Source organism: Gobio gobio, assembly GCF_949357685.1.
Source record: "Gobio gobio genome assembly, chromosome: 12".
Taxonomy (NCBI): domain Eukaryota; kingdom Metazoa; phylum Chordata; class Actinopteri; order Cypriniformes; family Gobionidae; genus Gobio; species Gobio gobio.
The window spans coordinates 23,953,586-23,977,807 of NC_137105.1; the positions used below are offsets into that span (position 1 = coordinate 23,953,586).

A 24,222-nucleotide genomic window follows, 5' to 3' on the forward strand; every position below is an offset into this window, starting at 1 on the left:
GTGTTCCTGACATCTGGGCTTTTTCTGAAAGACCATAATGTTGGTCTTTGTGAGGTTCACTGCCAGGGCCCAGTTCTGGCAGTAGTTCTCCAGCAGGTCCAGGTGCTGCTGTAGTTCCTGTGCAGTGGGTGACAGCAGCAGCAGGTCGTCTGCATACAGCAGGAGCTTGATGTTTTTGTCTCCTAGAGTGAGTCCAGGGCCTGTCGACTGTTCCAGCTGCACCGCTAGTTCATTAATGTAAATGTTGAACAGCGTATACCGTAAATCCTCTAATATAGGCCCGGGCCTTTATTTTACTCAAGCGCATCGCGGTCCAGGCCTTTATTGGAAGGAGGCCAGAATTAGAGGCAGGCCTCAATTTCTATTTGAGCAAATCAAACTACCAGTAGAATGACTAAAAATTAGATTTTGCGTCTATTTCAACCTATAAAATACTAGGTTAATTTATTGAAAACGTACAGTTACCATAACATTATGGTATGCATACAGAACATTAACAACAAATACCGGTAATTCAGGCTAAATTCCAGTGTAGAAATATGGTAACAAAAACGTAGCAAACATAGGCTACCGGTAGTGCATTGTAAACACTTAACCATACACGGTGATAATTAGGTTATTGATTCATAACAAAAGGCAACAGACACCTTACCGCTCCAAAGTTTAACCATTCCTGTCTCGTTTGGTTTGAAGTTATAAAAAAAAAATCCTCCAATTCTGTTTAATCCTCGTCCTCCTCAGTTTCCTCCTCCTTTTCATCTCTCCCTGTAAACTCCTCATCACTCGCGCCAGCCTCTACAAGTTAATTATTGTACAGCTCCTCTTCGTCCTCCTCATGTTCCGCTGACCGCTGCGCGTCTGTTCTCATCCTCGCGCCGTAAACGTTAGCCTACCGGACCCGGTGACTGAAGTCTCACATGCGAGTCAAGAGAGGTGATCAGACATCCCAACCTGAAAAAAGTCATTTCAGGGAGGTATCTCTCCTAAAATTATGTAGATCACTTTTACTATTTACATAAGCTGCTTATACTATTTATGTAAACTGCTTTTATTTATATTTCATTGCAACTTTAAACAGGTCTAAGGAGTTTGTTGTTTTCATGTAGCCTTGGCAACTAGCCGACCTGAAAAATATGCACATGAAATGAAACTTGTTTAACTCAACCATAACATGTCAGTTACAAACTGTACAGCGTGCAAGATTGTCATTATGTTTATACTTTATACTTTCGTTTTTTGGGGCACTCTCCCTCTGCCATGGCGCTCCAGTTTCTAAATACACTGAACTGATTAATTCGGTTCGAGAGAAGAGATAAAAGCCCGCCCACACTGACAATTGATTGGTTGACTTACCGAAACAAGCCAATCAGGACGCTCTCCGTCTTACATGCGCTTCATTAGGTGCACACTAGCACACACACGTAAGGTTTCTCGCTCTCTCCCTCTCTGCCGTGCGCGCGTGCACAGTTTGTGTCTCGCATGCGCGCTCTCGCTCTAGATTGCGGGAGAATTTTACTAATTTGCGGGCATCAGGGAGCCGCTATAAATATGCGGGAGACTTGGGATGTCTGGGTGATTGACATGACCAGTACCCTGTGGTACTTGCATGTTACTATCACAAGCAAGCATAATGTTGAGGCCTGCCCAGAAAAACGTTGGTTCTAATAATAGCCCCGGCCGCTATTAGAGACCGGCCTTTATTTACCTTCGGTGACAGCGAGACCGGCCAATGTTGGAGACCCGGCCGCTAATGGAATACAGGCCAATATTAGAGGATTTACGGTATATATATATATATATATATATATATATATATATATATATATATATATATATATATATATATATATATATATATATATATATATATATATATATATATAGAGAGAGAGAGAGAGAGAGAGAGAGAGAGAGAGAGAGAGCATGTGTGTTTTCTATACATGGGCTTTACAGATGGTCATGTGCTGTGTTTGCGAAAATTGCCTATATGTCTTTAAAATTATTATTTATTGATTCAATTCATATTTATTAAAAAAGTTAATTTCACATGATTTTATAAAAGTGGCTGTAAACTTCCATAAAATTTAGACACACATCTTACTCTTACATGACACTGATATTAAAATCATCTTTGCGGTTTCTGTGACTTGACTCACAAATGTGTTTTTTTTTTGGTTTTTTTTTACTGTATGCCACCCATATTGAAATGAAAGCATGTGTATTGTGTTAGTGAATTATTGTATTTTTAAAATTAGTGTTGGAGTTTACTTTACAATGTGTGATTTTGAGCATGAAATTAACCGTTTTGCCAATTGTGTGTTGTAGGTGTGTTGGTGCGTTAAGACTTTAGAAAATGTGTTAAAAGTAATGAAAAAATTGTCATAGCGATTGTGAAAAACTGTAAATACTGAAAAAACTGAAGTTGTGATAATTGGTCAGAGCTTAAGTAAAAATCAGATTGAGCTTGCTCTAAATGGGGTTTTCCCAAATATTAAGCAGGTAAGAAATGTAGGTGTTGTTTATTTTGATTCTAATTTAAATTTTGAATTTCATGTTAAGCAGCTGATTCAGTCTTGTTTTTATCAGTTAAGAAACATTTCCAAGGTGAGGCAGTTTTTGAATTTTAATGATACAGAGAAGCTTATTCATGTTTTTATTTACTCTCGTCTTGATTATTGTAATGCTTTGTTTTCGTCTTTAAACAATCACACTTTATCATGTTTACAATTAGTGCAAAATGCTGCAGCCAGATTACTGACACGAACAACGTTATTTCATCATATTACACCTGTTTTAGCTTCTTTACATTGGTTACCTGTTTAATCAAGGATTGATTTTTAGCTTTAAATGGTTTGGCACCTATATATTGAACTGAGCTTCTGAGACCTAATGAATCAGGGAGATGCGAGGTCCTCTTTTAACAAGCTGCTGGATGTTCCAAGAACTAGATATAAAACTAAAGGAGAAGTTTGGAATAGTTTGCCAATTGATATTAGACCATCTGAATGTGTGTCTGTTTTTAAATGTCTGAAAACTTACTTGTATAGACGTGCTTTTAGTGTTCAGTGTGTCTTTTGTGTAGTTTGGGTTTTGATACTTTATATTATATTTTGTTTCTTCATGTATTGTGTATATCTGTTCATTATGCATTTCAAAGTATAATGTGTTAAATTGTGTTTTTATTGTGTAAAGCACTTTGTGCATTGTAGCGTTAAAAGTGTTATATAATGTATATGTACTTACTTACTCACTTACTAAATCTAGACGATCCCTTGTATCATCATTATATATTGTCATATTTCCAAGCCCTAAAACTTACTCTATGGTAAATCAATAAGGCATTATAGACATAACAGTATGAGTTTCTGTAAAGCTCCTGTGGGAAAAAATTTTTATCATAAAAAGCACTATACAAATAAAAGTGACTTTACTTGCGTATTGAAGTGCAGCAGAGTAGCAAAAAGTATATCAGTTATTGGTGGGGCCTGAAAAATCTTCATTGTCACAAAGTTTCTTACAACATGCCCTGCTTCAAGTCTGACAAACATCAATCTGCTTAGTGCCAAGTGAAGTCAAATAATCTCTTGTGTTTGATCTTGTGGTGCCATATACAAACAGCATTGGCATTATGTAAGCTTCCTGTGACTTCAGAGACATTGGTCACAGGAGAGGCCATGAGCCACCATAAGCAAAGGAAGCAGATTTCAAATTGCATGCTAAGGCATGCAAGTGCCGTTGAGATTGTAGGAAATGTTAATGGATATTTTATTAGTAGTAGTATTATGAATATCCTTGTGTTTATGCTAAAATAATCCATAAAAAAATTGCCAACTGGGTAATAAAATAAACTTAATTGAAGATATATTATCTGAAAACGAAAAAAAATATCTTGTTTTAGGCATAACTAATAATAGATACTGATAAATATTTGAGTGTGTGCGTGTGTGCGTGTGAGTGAGTGCAAAAATAGATGCTACAAAGTGCGAGAAGAGTTAGGAACAGTGGAAGGCAAGAGAGAGAGCAGAAGGAGGGTGGAATATTTCAGATAGAGTTCTGTGTGAGTTCTGTAGGGGAAAGGTGTGTTTGGAGAACAGACAGAGGGGAGCTTTGTGTACCTCTCTCAGACAGGTCAGCTCCCTCTCTCTCTCTCTCTCTCTCTCTCTCTCTCTCTCTCACACACACACACACACACACACACACAGCCTTCCTTCTTTCCCTCTTTCTTTCATTCTGGGTGCACAGCGCTCCTTTGCAAGCCATATATGATGCTATCACTACTGTGTTGGGTTCTGCTGCTTTGTCAGGTAAGAGCCACCAATTCCATTCTCTCTTTACAATCAAAACTTGACTAACCAATATCATCACTGTATGGCTGGCCTAGCTGGCCTTAAATATACATACTAATGTAACTTATAACTTGGCTTTGATATTCTGTAATGTTTGGAATGTTAATTGTACAGTACATTGATGCCATGCATTTGCAATTGTATTAACATTAGCATTAATGACCCAATAAAAGCAAAATACTTTTTGTAGTTCATGTGTGTGTTGGCGTCTTTAAGGTATATGCTGGTGTAGTCATATAGGTTTTAAAAGATAAAGAAGTTGTCAAAGTGCTTATGACAGGCCAGGTTCTGAAATCTCTATCTGCATGAGATTCTGTGTGACCGGAGAAATGGCATTTACTACAGCATCTGCTCAAAGTGAAACTTCCCAAGAGACAGTTTATGAAATGAATTTGCTTTGGCATGTAAGTTCCTATTATGTTATTCTGCTCTCACGGAAAGAGCTCATCCTGTAAACTTGGCAGAAAGATTTTTGTTTTGACCTCTGGTGACCCTGGAAGCACTTGTGTGAAAGAGATGGGAACCACAGTGATCCCTAGAGTACAGAAACATGACTGCCTTTACCTAATAATATATAGTCCATATGATAAAACACACCTCTCTAAATAACTACACTAAAACTTAAAAAAACTTAACTTAGAAACTACCTTTTAAGGAATTTTAAGGGCCCTTGTGGACTTCAGTTTTCATATCTGTGACATCTGGGTGATACTATATTATTTTAATTATTATGTTAAGCTTTGTTAAAATTAAAATAAAATAAATTACATGATTATATCTATTTAATTAAAACATTTATATTGTAGTATTAATACATTTCAAAATAATAATATATTTACTATAATATATCATTTATTTATAATTATTATAACAATTTTGTGTAAATATTGTCTCTGGTGTTACAATGGATTTTAAAAATTGGTGAGGCACACTATTGTGGCGCTCTGGCAATTTGTATTTAATTTTTTTTAACTGCTTTAAAATGGCCTTTTTTTAAACTTCTTTTTAACACATAGATATAAAATGTTGTGTTCTTTCTTCTGGTTTGTATTTCCACAGCATGAAGGTAAGATCTTACAGATTTATGAATGAACCGCTCATTTCAAAATCTTCCCGGTCTACTGGCATTTGTAATGACATTCGCTTCAAACATTACAATTCTACAATAGGTAAATCCACTTCCTAATATTATTCGACAGTGATGTTATAGAAATATAACATCACTGATCCTGTACTAAACATCACTATATGTCCAACTTGGGGCCTTCCTTAATTTTTATTTTGTAGCTGCTGTTCGAATAGTAACCTGGTAAATATGTTGGCGATCAAATATTCAAAATCTCTACTCTCCATAATTAATGTAGTTGCTAGATTATCAGTGGGAGTATATCTGCGATGATTGGTTAAGGGAGGCTAACCTCCTCTGTGATGTATTTTCTCTCAACACTCTAATCACTGAAAGTTAAATATTCAATGGTGATTGGCTAATTTTTTCCCCAACAGATGCAAAAGTCTCTGGCTAATATGGATTGGCCTCCCCTTTGCAATCTCTGTCCCCTCAGACTCGCCTTAGCAGTTTACCGAAATATTGTAATTATATCGGCAGATTTGGGGAAGAGCAGCTGTGATTCCGACTTCAGTAATGTTTTATGGTGTTACAATGGTGAAATTACAAACAAGAAATTCACAAGAAATTTTGAGACAGTTATGTGAAATAACTGGGAATTTTACTAACATTAAATCGTATTGTTAAATTACCAGTAATAACACATGACGCTGTTTTGTAATATTTAGTACAGAATCTACTACCTATCTGTTACTTCTCTCTAGTAAGGCTCTGATGTAATCTACCTAAATGAATCTAAAGAAAGATTGTAAACTGGTATGCTTATGTGGTATTTAAAAGTAGAAAATGAAAGACAGGGGTGCATACATAGGTTATTTACTTGCTGCCTGCAGAGTGTCAACACTGTAAATGCAGCTGGTTCGGTTGATGTTTTTCTTCCATAGGCAGCTATAACAGTAGCGCAGTCAGTAGATCTGTGTTAAAGGGCCACTTGTTGGATTTTTTGCTCTGCCATGCTTTGCATGGGGATTTGCTGCTAAACTCACTGAAAGAGCCAGATAATTACAGAACTACCTTACAGAATTGATTAAACAGATGAATAAATATTGAAATGTTAGAAGCACTTTGATGCATTTAAAAAAAAAAGCATTTTCATATATGACAGCAAAATCACAGGGCTCTTCTTTATCACACAATACAAACAAATATCAAGAACAAATTTTAGTTACTGTATAGCATACTTAGAAATATAAAAAAGTTTGGATTTGTGATGTTTTTGAGGCCCCAAAAACATGGGCCGGCACTGCCAAGTGACCTCATTTACAAAATGTTGCATAGAAACCATTCTACATTTGATCTTACGATCATTTCTCAAATGTGCGTATGTGTGATTCAGAGAATGAACGTTTTTTTTGTGCATATGCCTCTTCCAGAAGTGAGATTTTTAAATCACAAATGATCTTGAAATTGTGTGCAGCTGAATGGTTTCAGATATCTGCTTTGTAAACATGGCCTAAATGTCATTAACATATAAAAGAGCACCAGTCAGCGTCCAATTTACTAGAAAATGACGAATTGCTTAAATTTGCAAATATCCGCAGTATGCTACTCCGACTCTCTGCCACCAGGTAAAGTGCGTACGTCTGCTTAGACCTTGATGTGGCACTAAGCACTTTTCCACGTCAAATACATGGAAAAATATTTTTAAAATATGAATGTTGGTGTGGTTTTTAGCGTACACACACTCTAAGATCAAATTTGTGCTTATGCACATTTTATAAATGAGGCCCAGGATCCTGACACCGGGCGATTGTTTAAATGTGGATGGAAAAGCTCAGTTAGTCTCCTGTTAACCTTGATGTGCTGGTCGTTGTTAGTGTTTTAGACCCCAGTTGCAGGGATGTTGTGGTCAGCTGCCGGATAATTTGTTAAATAAGTGGACAAGTAAACACGGTTTACGTCAGAGGTCACATGATAATGTGTAGTATGCGTGGATTGTATTCATACACTATATGAAACATACTATATCAGAGATCTTCTTCATCAAATGTAAGACTAAAACAAGAGTGCATGGCAAAGAAACCAAAACCAAAGAGATAAGAGCATAATACAACCAGGAGACAAGAACAGTGGTTTCAGGATTCTTTCTCAAATAAATACAAATTAGCCTACAGTGGTGAGACAATCATGAGAGTATCTTTGAGAGTAAAGACCCAAAACTTTGAGCGCATACATGTGTTTAATGATGCGGCTGATAGTTGCACACTTAGGGACTTACCATTTGGAAGGCTGTGGATCAGCAGAAGAGTAATGTAAAAATACAGTTTCTCTTCAGAACAAACAAAAATAGAAAACATTTTGTTCTTATTTTCAGGGTTTTATTTTCTTTTTTCATGTATTGTAGGTCGCTGATACCAGGCAGAAGCAGCAAGAAGGGACGGGCCTGGCAACGAGGAGGCAGTTCTGTAGCTGGCCGTGTAAATGTGGTGTCCGGCTGCCGTGCGCCCCTGGTGTCAGCTCCATCTTGGATGGCTGCGGCTGCTGCAAAACCTGTGCACGGCAGATTGGAGAATCATGCAATGAGAGGGACATCTGTGACCCTCACAAGAGCATGTACTGTGACTTTTCCAAAGACCAGCCGCGTTATGAGGTTGGCATCTGTGCTTGTGAGTGAACGTTTTATGGAAAACCCTGTGTAGTTGTTACATCACAGCATCTTTAAAATAAGATAAATTTACCTGAGAAGCGAAATTGTTTTCAGATAATAAAGCTGTGTAATACAGAGCCATGATATCCGGGGAAAAATATTATGGCCACGAATTAAGAATTAATTTCCTCGACTAAGTGACCACATTCTGTTGATTCGTAAATCGTGCCGACTTTGTCTTTATTCACGCCCTCGATTTAATTGACTTAAATCCTGCCCACAATTTAACTAAAATGAGGGAACAAATTAAAACAAGGAATTGCGTTTAGAAGAATTAAGTTTAGTAGAACTAGGTTTACTTTTTGTACTCCATAGTCAATCCTGTATATTTTTGCAGACATGATGGGGGTTGGTTGTGACCTGAATGGGGCTCACTATGATAACGGACAGGCCTTCCAGCCCAACCCTCTCTACAAATGCACATGCATTGCTGGAGCCATTGGCTGTACCCCTGCCTTCATCCAAAAGCCTGCAGGAATGTTGAGTCCTCCTGTGCTCCAGGGCAACCTGCCAGCAGGACTCAAGAGCAATCAAAGCCCTAAACACCAACAGGACACCACCTACAGGACCATGTCAGGTAAATGTGAGCCTGTGTGTAGAGAGATATTAAAGACAACGAAAACAGCATTCACAACACGTTATGCATTTTGACATACTTCTGAGGGAATATTCTGAGAAAATACATTTTGGGCCATTTACTAAACAGGACAAATTAACATGAGAGTGCAATAAAAAAAACAAAAAAACAGATGGGAGTGGAAAGTTCTGCGCATGATCTACTGACGACTATTAATTAAATCACACAGACGCAGCCGGATCATTTCCATAATGACCAACGCAATCTCAGTTAATGTTTGGTTTAAGACGGTAAATAATGGAGCAAATAGCAGTAAATTGACGAGCGTCAATTACTTTTGTAAATCACCTTGCATGATTCATTTAAATACTCTACTCCCATTAACAACCCTGTCCACGCCTTTTAGCACTAATTTTTCACTGCGTGTCTTTAGTAAATCCTGACAGTAGTTCCCTTTCAGTCGGTCACGTTCGACGTACGTCGGAACTGACCGACGAATTGGGATCTGATCTCAGAGACCAATCTACTTCGAGTGTATTAAAAACGACCCAATGGAGATTGGCATGCGATCCACGCATTCCACGCACCGCCCCGCAGCGCGGGTATAAATAAGGAAGTGGAATGCTTGATCATTGCCTTTTTTTTCGGAGCCGAACAGCGTCATTGCTGTGTCTACGAAGAGTGTTATTCGAGTCTCGTGAGAAGGATTGCTGTTCCAGTGCGGGTGTGACGGCGCTTTTCAGCGGGTGGCCGCTTCAGATGAGATAAAGAGCTGGTTTTGTTGGTTGGCTGGGCGTTTCCATTTCTGAGTGCTCACGCAGGCTTGCACTATCTGAACTGCGTGAGCCGCGGTCATCTCCCTGAGTGCTTCAGCACTGAAAGAGCGGTTTTCCTTTTCTAAAAGAGCAACACGGTTTGACCCTGCGTCTTTTTCAAGATGTCATTCAAACCGTGTGTTTCTGGATGCGGTTGTTTCCTGTCCTCATTTGACGGCCACGATCTCTCTCACATATAAACATGTGTGATTGCGTTCGTGGGTGATCCATGCTCTCTCAGGAGAGCATGGTCACGTCGGCGCGTTGTTCGTCTCACCTTTCTCGTAAGGGCTCGAGCGTTCAGCGCGCCGTGTGCCGTCGAGCGCCGGCTGACAGCGGTCCAGACTATGAAACCTCAAATGGGGTTGAGTCCCTTCCTTATTCCCTGATCTAGTTTCTTTTCTGGTGCATCAGAAAAGGACTACTTTAGCTAATAAGCTTTGGTGGACCTGAGGATTACAGTGGGGCATCCCCGCCGGGTACATCTCTTCGGGCCCCCACTCCTCTATCGCATCATGAGCATGCCGAGACTTTGTTCGTGGGTGGTTCCATGTTCTCTCATGAGAACATGACCACGTCGGTGCGGTGTTCGTCTTGCCTTTTCATAGGGCTTGAGCGTTCAGCGCACCGTGTGCCGTCGAGTTTGACGGCCACGTTCACTGTTTCACATGCCTGCTGGTAGCTTACAGATGGGATTGCTGGTCCTTTTAAAACAAGGAGACCTAATGTTTCATTTGTGGCTCTGGCAGAGGACAGATGTCAATTGCTGCATCGGAGAGAGGGCTGTTATGCACTGGAAATGATGATGCTGAGTTTCCCACTATAATGGTGTGTGCTTTTTGCTGAATCAGATTCAGAGTTGACAGCCATGCTTTCCCGGGTGGTTGAGGCGTAGTGCAACGCTTCAATTGCCTTGCCTACCCCTGTGCCTTTTTTCCCGGATGGGCATTGGAAAAATTAGCAGTATGGAACTATTTGGTGTCAAAATATGGAACACCAAAAGGGCCAAAATCTGTATAAATTTTTCCCTCTCTCACTACCCTCTGTCCTGCATGTACGAGGGTAGTCCCGACCCAGGGGTTATGCAGGAACTGCGTGCGGTGGTGGACCTCGCTCTCTGGGCGACGGAAGTCACTGCACGCTCCCTGGGTCAGGCGATGTCCACACTAGTGGTCCAGGAACCTGGGGCTAAACCTGGCAGATATGCGTGAGTCCGACTAAGTTCGGTTCCTTAACGCCCCTGTCTGTCAGGCTGGCCTCTTCGGCGACGCCGTCGAGTACTTTGCCCAGCAGTTCTCGATGGCCTAGAAGCACACAGAGGTGGTTTAAAAAAAAAAAAAAAAATCGTAATTCGCAGCACCTCTGCCTGCTTGTCACCGAGGGCGCCCCCCCTGCGTCCGCCTCCGCCCCTGCGAAACCCAGGGAGGCGGGGTGCCGGACGTAGGGGAGGCGCCCAACCCACTCAGGGCTTGCTAGTCTACAAGCAAGCGTAAGGGCAAGCGGCCCTGAGATGGGCAGCCCAGGGAGAACAGGAGCTGCTCCGAGGGAGTTGGTGTCCGCACCCCTCCCTCACCCCCTCGGAGGAGGACCGGGGGCCCTGACTGGTGTCAATACTCTGCCGCTGGCTCTCCGGAGTCCAGCGGTACCCACATTTTCAGAGCAGTTTCCTCTCTCCCTGGGCCCCAAGAGGGCCAGGTTGGCAGTGTGCGACGCCCCCGGGCCTTGTCACTTCTTTCCTCCCCTCCCCTTGCCAGGGGGCAGCAGTGTGGGCACCGAGAACGCCCCCGGGCCTTCTCACCCACACTCTGCCCCACCCTGGAATACTCAGACAACACTCCGGGCCGCCTCCGGGCCTCCCGAGTCGGGTCTGTCTATTCCGCCTCGCTGCCCCACCCCGGGTACGTCTGTGGTGCCGTTGGTCCCGCTTGTGCGGTCTCTGGGCTTCGGCCCCCAGGCCGTCTCGCTGGCTCATCCGTACCATCAGACTCGGCTACGCGATTCAGTTCGCTCACAGGCCTCACAAGTACAAGGGCATCCTCTTCACCTCCGTGCGAAGCAGCGATGCTCAGGTCTTGCGGTCAGAGATCGATGTCCTACTGGCGAAGGACGCGGTCGAGCCGGTTCCTCCAGCCGATATGAAGGCGGGGTTCTACAGCCCCTACTTCATTGTACCCAAGAAAGGGGGTGGGTTACGGCTAATCTTGGACCTGCGTATCCTGAATCGGGCCCTGCACAAGCTCCCGTTCCGGATGCTAACGCAGAAACGCATCTTCAAATGCATCCGTCCCCAAGATTGGTTCGCAGCGATCGACCTGAAGGATGTGTACTTTCATGTCTCTATCCTTCCTCGACACAGACGTTCCTACGTTTTGCGTTCGAGGGGAAGGCATATCAGTACAAAGTCCTGCCCTTCGGGCTGTCCCTGTCGCCTCGCGTCTTCACGAAAGTCGCAGAGGCAGCCATTGTTCCGCTCAGAGAACGCGGCGTTCGTATCCTCAACTATCTCGACGACTGGCTCATACTTGCCCAGTCTCGGGAGCAGTTGTGCGAACACAGGGACATGGTGCTCAGTCACCTCAGCCTGTTGGGCCTTCGGGTCAACCGAGAGAAGAGCAAACTCTGTCCCACGCAGAGGATCTCTTATCTCGGTATGGAGCTGGATTCGGTCAGCCAGACTGCGCGCCTCACGGAAGAGCGGGTCCGGTCGGTGTTGAACTGCTTGAATTCGTTCAAGAACAGGACAGCGGTCCCACTGAAATTTTTTCAGAGGCTCCTGGGGCATATGGCATCTGCAGCCGCGGTAACGCCGCTCGGATTGCTTCATATGAGACCGCTTCAACACTGGCTCCATGGCCGAGTCCCGAGGTGGGCGTGGCAGAGCGGCCAGTACCGGGTCCCAGTGACTCCTTACTGCCGCCAAACTTTCAGCCCATGGTCCGACGCTTCGTTTCTCCGGGCCGGGGTGCCCTTAGAACAAGTGTCCAGGCATGCTGTACTCTTCACGGATGCCTCCTCCACGGGCTGGGGGGCCACGTACAACGGGCATGCAGTTTCAGGTCTGTGGACGGGACCTCAATTGCATTGGCATATCATTGCCTCGAGTTGTTAGCGGTACACTTGGCACTGCGCCGCCTCAAGGGGCCGCTACGTGGCAAGCATGTACTGGTCCGTACGGACAGCACTGCGGCCGTTGCGTACATCAACCGCCAGAGTGGTCTACGCTCCCGTTGCATGTTCCAACTCGCCCGCCACCTCCTCCTTTGGAGTCAGAAGCATCTGAGGTCGCTTCGTGCCATTCACATCCCAGGTGCGCTGAACCAGACATCCGACGAGCTCTCTCGCCAGTCGACACCTCCGGGGGAGTGGCGACTCCATCCCCAGGCGGTCCAGCTGATATGGGACCTCTTCGGAGCCGCACAGGTAGACCTGTTTGCCTCTCCGGACTCGACCCATTGCCAGTGGTACTATTCCCTGTCCGGGGGCACCCTCGGCACGGATGCACTGGCGCACAGCTGGCCCCGGGACCTGCGCAAATATGCGTTTCCCCCAGTGAGCCTTCTTGCACAGACCCTGTGCAAGGTCAGGGAGGACGAGGAGCAGGTCTTGTTAGTTGCGCTCTACTGGCCCAACCGGACCTGGTTCCCAGAACTAACTCTCCTCGCGACAGCCCCTCCTTGGCCGATTCCCCTGAGGAGGGACCTTCTTTCTCGGGGACGGGGCACTCTTGGCACCCGCGTCCAGACCTCTGGAAACTCCATGTCTGGTCCCTGGACGGGACGCGGAGGTTCTAGGTGGTCTACCACAGGCAGTGGTGGACACCATCTCTTCTGCTAGAGCCCCCTCTACGAGGCGCCTCTACGCTTTGAAGTGGAACCTGTTCGTTGAATGGTGCTCTTCCCACCGGGAAGACCCCCGAAGGTGTTCGGTTAGTGTCGTGCTTTCTTTCCTGCAAGATGGGCTGGAGCGAAGGCTGTCTCCCTCCACCCTCAAAGTGTACGTCGCAGCAATAGCGGCGTATCACGACGCAGTCGAAGGTAAGTTAAAGGAAAGCACGACTTAATCGTCAGGTTCCTCAGAGGTGCGAGGAGGCTAAATCCTCCTCGTCCAAACTCGTTACCCTCTTGGGACTTAGCTCTAGTGCTCAGAGCACTTCAGAGCCCTCCCTTTGAGCCTTTGCAGTCTGTGGAGCTTAAAATCCTGTCAATGAAGACAGTGCTTCTGACAGCATTGGCCTCCATCAAGAGGGTAGGGGACCTGCATGCACTTTCGGTCAACGAATCGTGCCTAGAATTCGGGCCGGCCAACTCTCACGTTGTCCTGAGACCCCGGCCTGGATACGTGCCCAAGGTTCCTACCACTCCCTTCCGGGACCAGGTAGTGAACCTGCAAGCGCTGCCTTCGGAGGAGGCAGACCCAGCCCAGGCTTTGTTATGTCCCGTCCGCGCTCTCCGCGCTTACGTCGACCGCGCTTACGTTTCGGACCTCAGAGCAACTCTTCGTCTGTTACGGAGGCCAGCAGAAGGGAAAGGCTGTCTCCAAGCAGAGGTTGGCCCACTGGATAGTGGATGCTATCGTCTTGGCTTACCAGTCCCAAGACGTGCCTTGCCCGTTCGGGTTGCGAGCACACTCAACAAGGAGTGTTGCTTCTTCCTGGGCGCTGGCTCAAGGCGCCTCGCTGACAGATATATGTAGAGCTGCGGGCTGGGCGACACCTAACACGTTCGCTAGATTCTATAGCCTCCGTGTAGAGCCGGTATCTTCCCGCATCCTCGCCCCCAGTGGCCAGTAGCGCTAAGTGCCCGTTCTAAGTGTCGGCTTGCATACGCCACTCCCGCCCTCTGGGCCGGATACGTGCGTCTATTTTTACGGCTACACGGCTAGCCCCGTGTCTTTCCCTTGACAGAGCCCGCTCTGTCGTCTCTGGGCGTGTTCTTTCCCCCCTGGGACCAGGCTGGAACCACCCCAGAGACTGCCATATGTTGCACTACCCTGCCAGGTTAGTCCTTATGTGTATTCTGCCACCTAGCCTTCTACGAAGGACGTGGCTCCGCAGCGTACCATCTCCCGAGACGGGCACGCTTTCCCAGCGTTATCCAATAGTCACACAGAGTGGGTCTTGCAGAAACAGCAGTGACTGACCTCCCTGCTTGGAGCCCTGACTTCCGTACCATCTAAGACGGTCCAGTGCGCTCAAGCAGGACGCTGGAAGGGCCAGCGCCCTGGCGTTTTGGTAGGGATCCCAATTCGTCGGTCAGTTCCGACGTACGTCGAACGTGACCGACTGAAAGGGAACGTCTCGGTTACGTATGTAACCCTCGTTCCCTGAAGGAGGGAACGGAGACGTACGTCCCGTCGCCAGGTGCTGTGCTTCCGCTAGGGGGCCGAGTCACTAGTTCGGCTCCTCAGCAGAAAAAAGCAATGATCAAGCATTCCACTTCCTTATTTATACCCGTGCTGCGGGGCGGTGCGTGGAATGCGTGGATCGCATGCCAATCTCCATTGGCTCGTTTTTAATACACTCGAAGTAGATTGGTCTCTGAGATCAGATCCCAATTCGTCGGTCAGTTCCGACGTACGTCTCCGTTCCCTCCTTCAGGGAACGAGGGTTACATACGTAACCGAGACGTTATTTAACGCCAAAAGAGGGTTTGCGCTGGCGCAAGCTATTAGTAAACTTGGCTCTAAATTGGTTAATATTATTTTTCACCACCCAGTTTGTTACATCAGCAGAAAAAAAAATATTACAGGGGTGAAGAGGGTTATTACATTTTGATGAAAGTTTATGGCAACAAGACCAGTGATATTAAGACAGTATATAATGTAGGTTCCATTTTTAATTCACATTGACTTAAAAGGAATGTTCCAGGTTTGATACAATTATGTTGGATAGCATTTGGAAGACTGCCTATTACCACAGAAAATGTTGGTAAATAATGTCTATTTACTCTAGTTACACAAAGTGCAAATAGCCTGCCTTGATGGCAGTTAAAATCCTGGAAAGTAAAAATCCTCATAAGTTTATGTTTCTAAGTATAGTATAACTAATTCAATTTGTTTATATGGCTGCCCTTGAAGAGAATTTATATTGCACTGACATAAAATAATTGAACACCATGGGTTCGCTCTGGAGTTTCTTAGGGATTTTTAGATTAAGTTTTTGATTTGAGTTCTTGAAGAGACTTTCATTCACTTAGATTACACATACTCATACTTCCAACCTGAATTTTACAGCTGTTGTGTGCTTTAAAAATGTAAGTTGCCACATGAGGACTATAATTGTTGTTCACTTATTGTAAGGAAATATAATGCGTGAACTCACATTTACATAGACTTGTCGATATCTTTAAAAAGCAATGTAGTGTGACATTGTATTTGTATTAACCTTATTCATAACCTTTTTCAACACTATTCTAAAATTCTCCTAGAAATTCCTGAGAAACACATGGTCAATTAGCCTTCTGGGTTGTTCTAGACCAAAACAATAACTATACAGTAATCATTGATTGTTGCTGTTAGAATGTGAAACCTGGGGTGAGGTCAGATGTTTGAATGTGTGCTGTGGGATGACATAGTGCTTTGTGACTGTAACACTGAAAGCTTACAGGGATCCTCCTTTAGCCTGGAAGAAGAACTGTTTGGTCCAGACCACTCCCTGGTCAGCCTGTTCGCGCACCTGCGGCATCGGCATCTCTGTACGAGTCAACAACAACAACAACAAGTGTGCGATGAGAAAAGAGCGCCGACTCTGTCTGCTTCGACCATGTGATAAAAATGCTCTAAAGGGACTGAAGGTAAGAGATATATCCTGCTGGAACATCACATGCTTTTTCAGTTGGTTTTAAAGGGTTAGTTAATAGCAAGCAAAGAGTCTCGACTGAAAAAAAACGCTCTCAAGCGCTTACAGCTAGGCATTTTCAGCAGAGCGCCAGCTGGATTAAAAAATGTTTTGGTGGACACGTGGCCTTAAAGTCAATTGGATACTTGTTAAAAAATAAAAAATTCAACTTATCGATTCTGAATACTGAATTGAGTTCTCGTACACATCTTCTTGTGTTTTAACAAACAAATACACAAACGTTTATCAAAATATCCTCATGAACACAGTTGGTTAGGTCTTAAGTGAACATAAAAAGTTGAGAAAGAAAACGCACGTGTAACAGTATATTGGAGCCGTGCAATTGTGTAATAAACCTGCTGCCATCTGTGTCACTACTGTTAATCAAAGAACAAAAGAAAAAGAAAATCACTCACTGATCATGACTGAATAACTTTGTTTAGATGTATTTATTTCTGCTATTGCTTGTATTATTTTACCATATTGGAATCGAAACTGGGAATCGAATCGATAAGCAGAATCCGATTTGAAATCGGAATCAATACATTTCAAACGATACCCAACCCTACAGCTCACACAGTAAATCATTTTTTAAAGGGTAACATCAATCGATTAGGCTGATCGTTCTAAGATTAATTGTGCAGTTTTACTCCATTTGATTTCTGAGAGGTCTAGCATAATTTGTTTACAGCTGCCAGTAGCATAAACTTAGCCTTTATGTTGAAGGTAGGATAGGCAATTTCGGAGCGGCTAGCAGTAGAAAGCTAGCTTTGAAAGCATTAGATCCCACCCTCCATTCAGAGCATCTCCAAAGCCACGCCTCCTCCAAAACACATGAAAGCGCTGGTCGCGAACAGCCAGAAGAGATTCAGCAAAGTGCCATGAGAGATGGCGTTAAATTACCTCACGTCTCAAAGCATATAACATTGCCATAATAATGAATGTAAACAACTTACAGAACTCTTAAATGACTGCTGCAGATTAATTTCAGCGTGTTGACATAGAAATGGATAAATCTGAGTCTGAGGACTTGAACTGTTCCCGGGCTAATTACGAGCTACAGGCAAAACAAGTGAATTTCACAAAAATGGGTTCATTAAGCCCTCGTCTAGTGATCCCAATGCTCCAAATAGTAATTAAACATCTAAAATTATCTTTATTTGTATGTTTTCCGATGACTGGTGCTTTCCCTCAGCACAAGTTTGGTCATGTTATAAAGTGCAGTATTCCAACTTTGTGAAAATTTATAGCAAATTCTCGATGGAATGAGTCTGAACCAATTAATTATGATTTTCTCATGCTGATATAAACAAAACTTCCAACAAATCATACATCATTTCGAAGGTTTTTTAAATAGAGAATGTGAAAATAACTCATTTTTGAAAATTTGCTTGTGACTCATTTTGCCAGCACGGGTCACATATGTAATTTTTTAAAAATATTTATACCACTGCATTGATTGCTATCACAATGTGAAGAGAGTTTCAACCAGAAAAGCAAAACGTTTTTAAGAACTAGTTTGACCAACTAGCAGTTAGGTAAGAGGTAATCAGTCTTACTTTTCTGATTAAAATTAGACCAATCTAACTTTTATGTAAATTACTTAAAAAAGTTAGGACCAGTCTTGAAGAAAAAATTAGATAGACTAGTAAATTAGACTAGTCAAAGCAGTTTATGCAACATGCCACAGGTGTTACTTGCTGTATTTTATTATCTAATGGAATGACATTGTAAATGTGACATTCCACATACTTTTGGGCGGAAATGTAACTGTCATTCTTTTACTAATTGAGTTGGTAGTTGAATAAGACAAGTTTTCAGGGCAATATGATCTCATCAGATTTCAGATAAAGCCCTGAAAGTTGTCTTATTCAACTACCAACTCAATTAGTGGATTTGCAAGAACTGACCTTTAAAAGTGTCAGGTGTCAGTACTCATGTAAGATGACAGCATATTACAGCATTCCTAAGGATCTTGAAGTGAGTTCTCATGGAAACAAAGAGCCAAGAACAGGCGTGTATGGGCCTGACACAAACACAAAAGTCTCAACTGAAAAAAAACCCCACCATAACCTGATGCTAATCCCAGGCACAAATCCCAGTTTGTTTATTTATTTATTTGATAACTATTAGATATGGCACATCAACTAATCTACTGTAAAATTAAACTAGCAAGAAAGATGTTTACCACCTATAAGATATATTGTAGTGTTGACTGCCATAATACTAAGCTTTTGTAAGAAAAATTGATGTATTTAGACATTTTCCAAAAGTTGGCAACAGGTTGCAAAATTCACAAAACTCATAAAAGCTCATCCAGAGAATGACAATAGGTTTACTCCATGTCAAATCAAACTTTCTCAACTGAAATTTGTGCTTTTGTTAATATTTTTTGTTGTGGTTTGCCGGACAGAGACTAAGCCTAGTCCTGGGCTAAAATGGCCTTTTAAACCAGATTAACAGATATGATTATACCATGCTCTCTCTGTCATGGTTTTAAATAGTCCTAGACTTGGTCTAGTCCAGAGTTCAATAAGATGATTTCCTGGAGGAAGACCAGAGCTACTCCAGGACTAAACCAGGAGACAGGTTTAACTTCAGATTAACGTTGTTTCAAAGAAGACGTGTATTGGACCTGTCCTCTGCCTTTGATACAATTGATCACAAGATTATAATCACTAGATTAACATTGTGTGTGAGTCCCTGTTAGCACATCTGCCTTCCATGCTGGAGACCATGGTTCGAATCAGAGTGGGTAGAGATGCATTCGCTCACAATATTTTTGTAAATGTAAAGTTTCTCAAGGGAATGCAAAACATTTGTGAGAAAGCAAAAGCATTGACAAATAATTTTTTTCTCCCATTTCATATTTTTCCTTCATCATGTCCATTTAGGGACTTCGTAGATTCCACAGCTGATGTGTGCAGTTTTATTTTTTGATTATAGTAATTTTCTGCTGTCATTGTTTTCCTTGGATTTGCTTCTCAATTCCATGCAATTTTAAGCTTGGTCCATTCCATGTTTTATGGGCAACCTATATGTCATGTAAATCAGATTAGCAAAGTTGGTTTTGAATTATCTGGTTTATTATAGTTTAGGACTCCATAGTCCAGATGTTAGTAATCTGTACTTAATCTGTGTTTCAGAAAGCCAGTTTTTAAGACACGATTAACTATTCTAGATTAAGGCCTACCCCTGGCTTAATTTAAACCCTGTACGGGAAACAACCCCTTTAAGGAAGGAAGATACACATAAATGATTAAAATGGTCAATATTTACAGAGTAATGCTTTATTTTGTAAACTGGGACCAACATTACAATTTAACTTATGATTTGAAGCTAAACTACAGGTGAACTTTATAATAGTGGCAGCATCATTATTTTAGTTTTACATAGTATAGATATTAAGTATATTATTAAAATAAGTTGACTTCATAATAAAAAAGGCTTTTTATTTTAGCTACTTCAGATCCACATTTCAGTTTCACATATGGGATACATGCCAACTGAAGTACAGCAAAATTATACATGAAACAGTTGATGGAATATTGCTTTAGAATTGAAACAAGATTATTTTCTTTAGGAAATTATGGGCCCTATTTAATTTTTGAATAAACTTTACAAGTTTATATCTGCGTTTTTTCCCTGCCTGCCAGACAGACCAGTTTTTTTATGCACTGGCCCCACCACAAAAGAATGAACAAATATATTGTAATATATGTTATAAATATGTATATGTTAAAAAATATATTTTCCTTTTCTTTATTGAAAGAAAATGTACATTTGGACGATGTACTTTCTGAGAAATCAGACAATCCAGTTTTAATCAATCTCAATCCATAAAAAAAAAAAAAAAAAAAAAAAATTCAATCAAATCGTGACAATTACAAGTATATATAAATACGTTACTGAAAACCTAAAATTGGCAAGGCACAAAAAAGGAATGTACAAGAATCAATGAATGTAAAAAAAAAGCACAGGCTCTGAAAGGGCAAGTGACAATTCCATCAACTGGACTGAAACTGTCACACCGGCAGGTCATCTTGTGCCTTCACAACATTGGCAGACAATGCATAAAAGGATGCTGAAATCAATGATTTCTTGTACTCAAAGATATGCAAGTACATTACAGTATATTAATTAATGAAGCAAAACTTTTCCAAAGTTCTACTTTTGAACCCCAAAAATAACCAAGAAATTAAAGGATTTTTTTGTAATCCTCTTTTTCATGTGTAGATGCCAAGAGGGAAAACCTGCAGACCAAAATTCCAAGCCAGTAAAGCAGAGAAGCTCTCACTGTCTGGCTGTACCAGCGTTAAGAAGCATCGCCCAACGTACTGCGGCATCTGCACAGACAAGCGCTGCTGTGTTCCCAATAAGTCCAAAATGGTGAACATAGAGTTCCACTGCAAAGGAGGATCTAACGTACGCTGGAAGATGCAGTGGATCACTTCTTGTGTGTGTCAGAGGAAGTGTAACGATGACAACAACATGTTCTCAGAGCTGCACCTAATATAAAACAGAGACAAAAAGGAAGTACACGGTGCTTATTAGTTTTACTTAAAGTAAGCTATAGCATTTGTAAAGTTATGGCCAGAAATACTCTATTCAAGTATGTAAACAAAGACACAAGTATTGTCAACACTCCTGTTGTAAATGTGTTCATGCACTTTTGTGGTGGTAATAAACCTCAGTACCTTTTTTCAATTGTCTGCCATTGAACTGAATGTGTTCAGGTAGCTATATGCTTTTATATACTGTTGTTTTACAGTAGTTGACCAAGAAGAGGTAAGAGGAAATGTGTTTTCATTAATGGCCACTATCTACCTTATTTTTAATGTAAGAGCGGGCATGGCTATTTGTAAATTGAATGTGGCTTTCGGTGTCATCCGCTTCCAGTTATTTTAGCTGTACAAAACAGCTTGTTATGCTGCCTGATATTGCAAACTGGTATTTCTTACCAAATAATTTTAAATGTATTATAAACTAGTTTGTAGGACAAATAGTTTTAATGTTTACTGATGAGGTGGATAGCATCCCTAGAGTTGACGCAGAAAATGCAGGGTATACTTGTGTTATGAACTGCCTTTCATTTACACCTGCATAGATGTGTCTGCATTTACATATTTGAGTAGAGTATGTTTCAGTCTAAACAAATAAAAAAAATCTGTGTTTTACTCTGTTGTTTGGAATACGGCAACTTAAGAAAGGGAGATATTTTTGTAAACACTTTAATAAAGCAATGTTAAACATGTTAATGCACGTCTTGCATTAACTCATGTATATCATGTATATCATCTGACTCATGTATATCATATTCTCAGTCACTGGTACCTTCCTGGGTGTGGAGAACCTGTAAAGATAACACTGCAGTGAACTGGTGGGAGGTTCTCAGGTCATAGGTTAAGCACTGATATATGCTTCAGAAAAAGTCAAAAGTCAGCATAATTGCAACCTCTTTAAACACACACACACACACACACAAACACACACACACACACACGATGACGACATGACTTTGTCCTGTGTCGGCCCCCATAGCTTCTCTATGTGGTTTGAAAGAGAGGGATGAGAGGTTGCAATTTGCAAAATGGTACATTAAAGGAATAGTTCATCTGAAAATGAAAATTACCCCATGATTTACTATTGATTCTCCCTAATTCTTCTTTTTACTCTTTTATATTATCTTTTCTAAAAAGGGGTCATACAAAATTTGTCATACCATTTAGCTTTGACTATATTCACAATATAAAAACTACTAAACACTGCTGAAGCACAGCTGTGAAACAATCTTTATCATATCCAGTGTCCTAATTATTGGTTTGGACAAAAATATTTAAAACCTGGAAAACTTTGAATGTGTAATGTCATTGCTGTTTTAATATTTATTATTATTCTTTCATGTAATGCAGCGATTCCCAAACTTTATGTTGTTGTTAAATTTTGACTCTCAAATATATGTGAACAGACTGCAAGTTCTGGACACTTGTGATCCATATACAGCACTCGTCACAGCATTTCAATCACTCAAAACAGCAGGACATTCTAAAATGCTTAATATGGCTTAAAGGGATAGTTCACTCAAAAATGAAAATTACCCCATGATTTACTCACCCTCAGCCATCCTAGGTGTATATGACATTCTTCTTTCAGACTAATCTTCTAAGCTAAATGGTATGACACATTTTATGACACCTTTTTAGAACAGAAAATATAAAAAGAGTAAAAAGAAGAATTAGGGAGAATCAATAAATTATGAATATAATTTACTGTCATTGTGTGAATATGTAATCATTTAATCCATAATAAAGTAACTGTAATCTGATTATGAGCGTTTTAAAATGTAATCTAATCTAATTAACGTAATATAACTACAAGTACTACATTTTTGGAATCTGATTCCGTAATCCAGATTACATGTAATCAGTTACTACCCAGCACTGTCTGTATGTTTAAGGACATTATATTTAAGACCTTTTATGATTTTAAGCAAGAATTTAAGATTGAATTTAATAAAAAACCTATGAGGCATTTAAGGGAGACATAGCTTCAAACACTACAACATGATCAATGAACTGTATCATTGGTGGTCATTAGAGCAGGACAATACTACTTTATGGACCTGCACCAATTAATTAAAAAGGCATGAATTAAAACCTTCTGAATAAATGATAATAGTGATGTGAAAATAAGTGTAACACAAAAATACCGCTACCGCTAACCTGCAAAAATCTACCAACAGGTCAATATGGACAGAGCCATATTAAATGAGGACGAATGTTTAAGCTTTGTGCTGACTGTGCCAATGACAAGACTAAAGAATTTACTGTGTATGTTAATCTGTAATGAGTGCTTTTCCTTAAATTAAAAGTACATTATCCAGGCACTCTTTGATATGTCTATTTTATTAACTTTTTCATTAAAAAAATTATTAAAAAAAACACAACAACTAATAAAATTTTACATGGATGGGCAATTCCTGCCCTGGAAGGCTACTCTCCTGCAGAGGACCTAATCAAACACCTCTAAAAAAAATCGAATTATATGATAATTAATGGAAGGTTTGTTAGATTAGGGACGGAGCTCAACTCTGCAGGACAGTGGCCTTCCAGGACTGGAGCTGCCGATCAATGCATTATGCACAATGTCACCAAATGGAATTGTAAAAACTCTCTTTGTCTGTTATAGCTCGAACAAACAGATCCACTCCAAATTCACACCACTGGTTGAGCCAATGTTTCTATGTCTCTTCAACAAAGACATTTTACATTAAGAAAATATTGGTTGAAAAATGTGAAACGTATTATTTATTATACAGTACATGTACAAATGTTTGATCACTTTGTCTAGTATCAAAGACTTTATATACAACAAAACCCTATTCGGATGGTAATTGTTTCTCATGGGGTCGTAAGGTATTTTCAACATTTAAAGGGACTAGCTGGGGATTTTATTGCCATCCGAATCAAGAATGTCCGTGTTTTTCTCCCACCAGCCGAATTACCTACTGTTTTTTGGTAAACACCAAGATCGTGTGGTGACTTAATTGCCATCCAAATCGAAATCTCTGAGTTTGCAAAATGAGATCAATTAAAAATTCACTGTTTAAGTACTTTTTGTCCCCTGCCAAGCACTGCATGATAACTACTGCGCTTCGCTGTAATTTGGATGCATTTGTAGCCTATTTAGACTTTTATTACGGAAATTCTGGAAAGTATTTACAGAACAATATTTCAGCACCACTTAAAAAAGAAAGAGAATAAAAGCACTTAAACATTTGAAATGGCAGCAATTTTAAACATTAAAAATATAAACTAATCAGCTTTATGTTTACCTCATGTAAATAAGTTAACTTATTTCCACTAACATTTTTAAT

General features: G+C 41.2%; 2 protein-coding genes across 3 annotated transcripts in view; one reads left to right on the forward strand and one right to left on the reverse strand.

Moving 5' to 3' along the window:
* The first annotated feature begins 4,020 nt into the window (after positions 1–4,020).
* ccn6 (cellular communication network factor 6) lies at positions 4,021–23,231 on the forward strand. 2 transcript variants are annotated; one of them, XM_079831512.1, is made up of 5 exons: positions 4,021–4,304; positions 7,817–8,078; positions 8,457–8,696; positions 16,109–16,302; positions 20,583–23,231. In XM_079831512.1, exons 1-5 carry the CDS (start codon positions 4,263–4,265, stop codon positions 20,862–20,864), a joined length of 1,020 nt encoding a protein of 339 aa, XP_079687638.1. In that variant the 5' UTR covers positions 4,021–4,262; the 3' UTR covers positions 20,865–23,231. The 2 variants fall into 2 exon arrangements, with proteins under 2 accessions (XP_079687638.1, XP_079687639.1); XM_079831513.1 differs by having other exon boundaries at positions 4,023–4,304; positions 16,130–16,302.
* The window catches only part of tube1 (tubulin, epsilon 1), a 56,632-nt gene continuing 52,034 nt past the window's right edge, over positions 19,625–24,222 (reverse strand). Inside the window, exon 13 of the mRNA XM_079831509.1 lies at positions 19,625–20,855. The gene's annotated coding sequence lies outside the window, so the exon portion shown is untranslated. The remainder of the gene's footprint in view (positions 20,856–24,222) is intronic.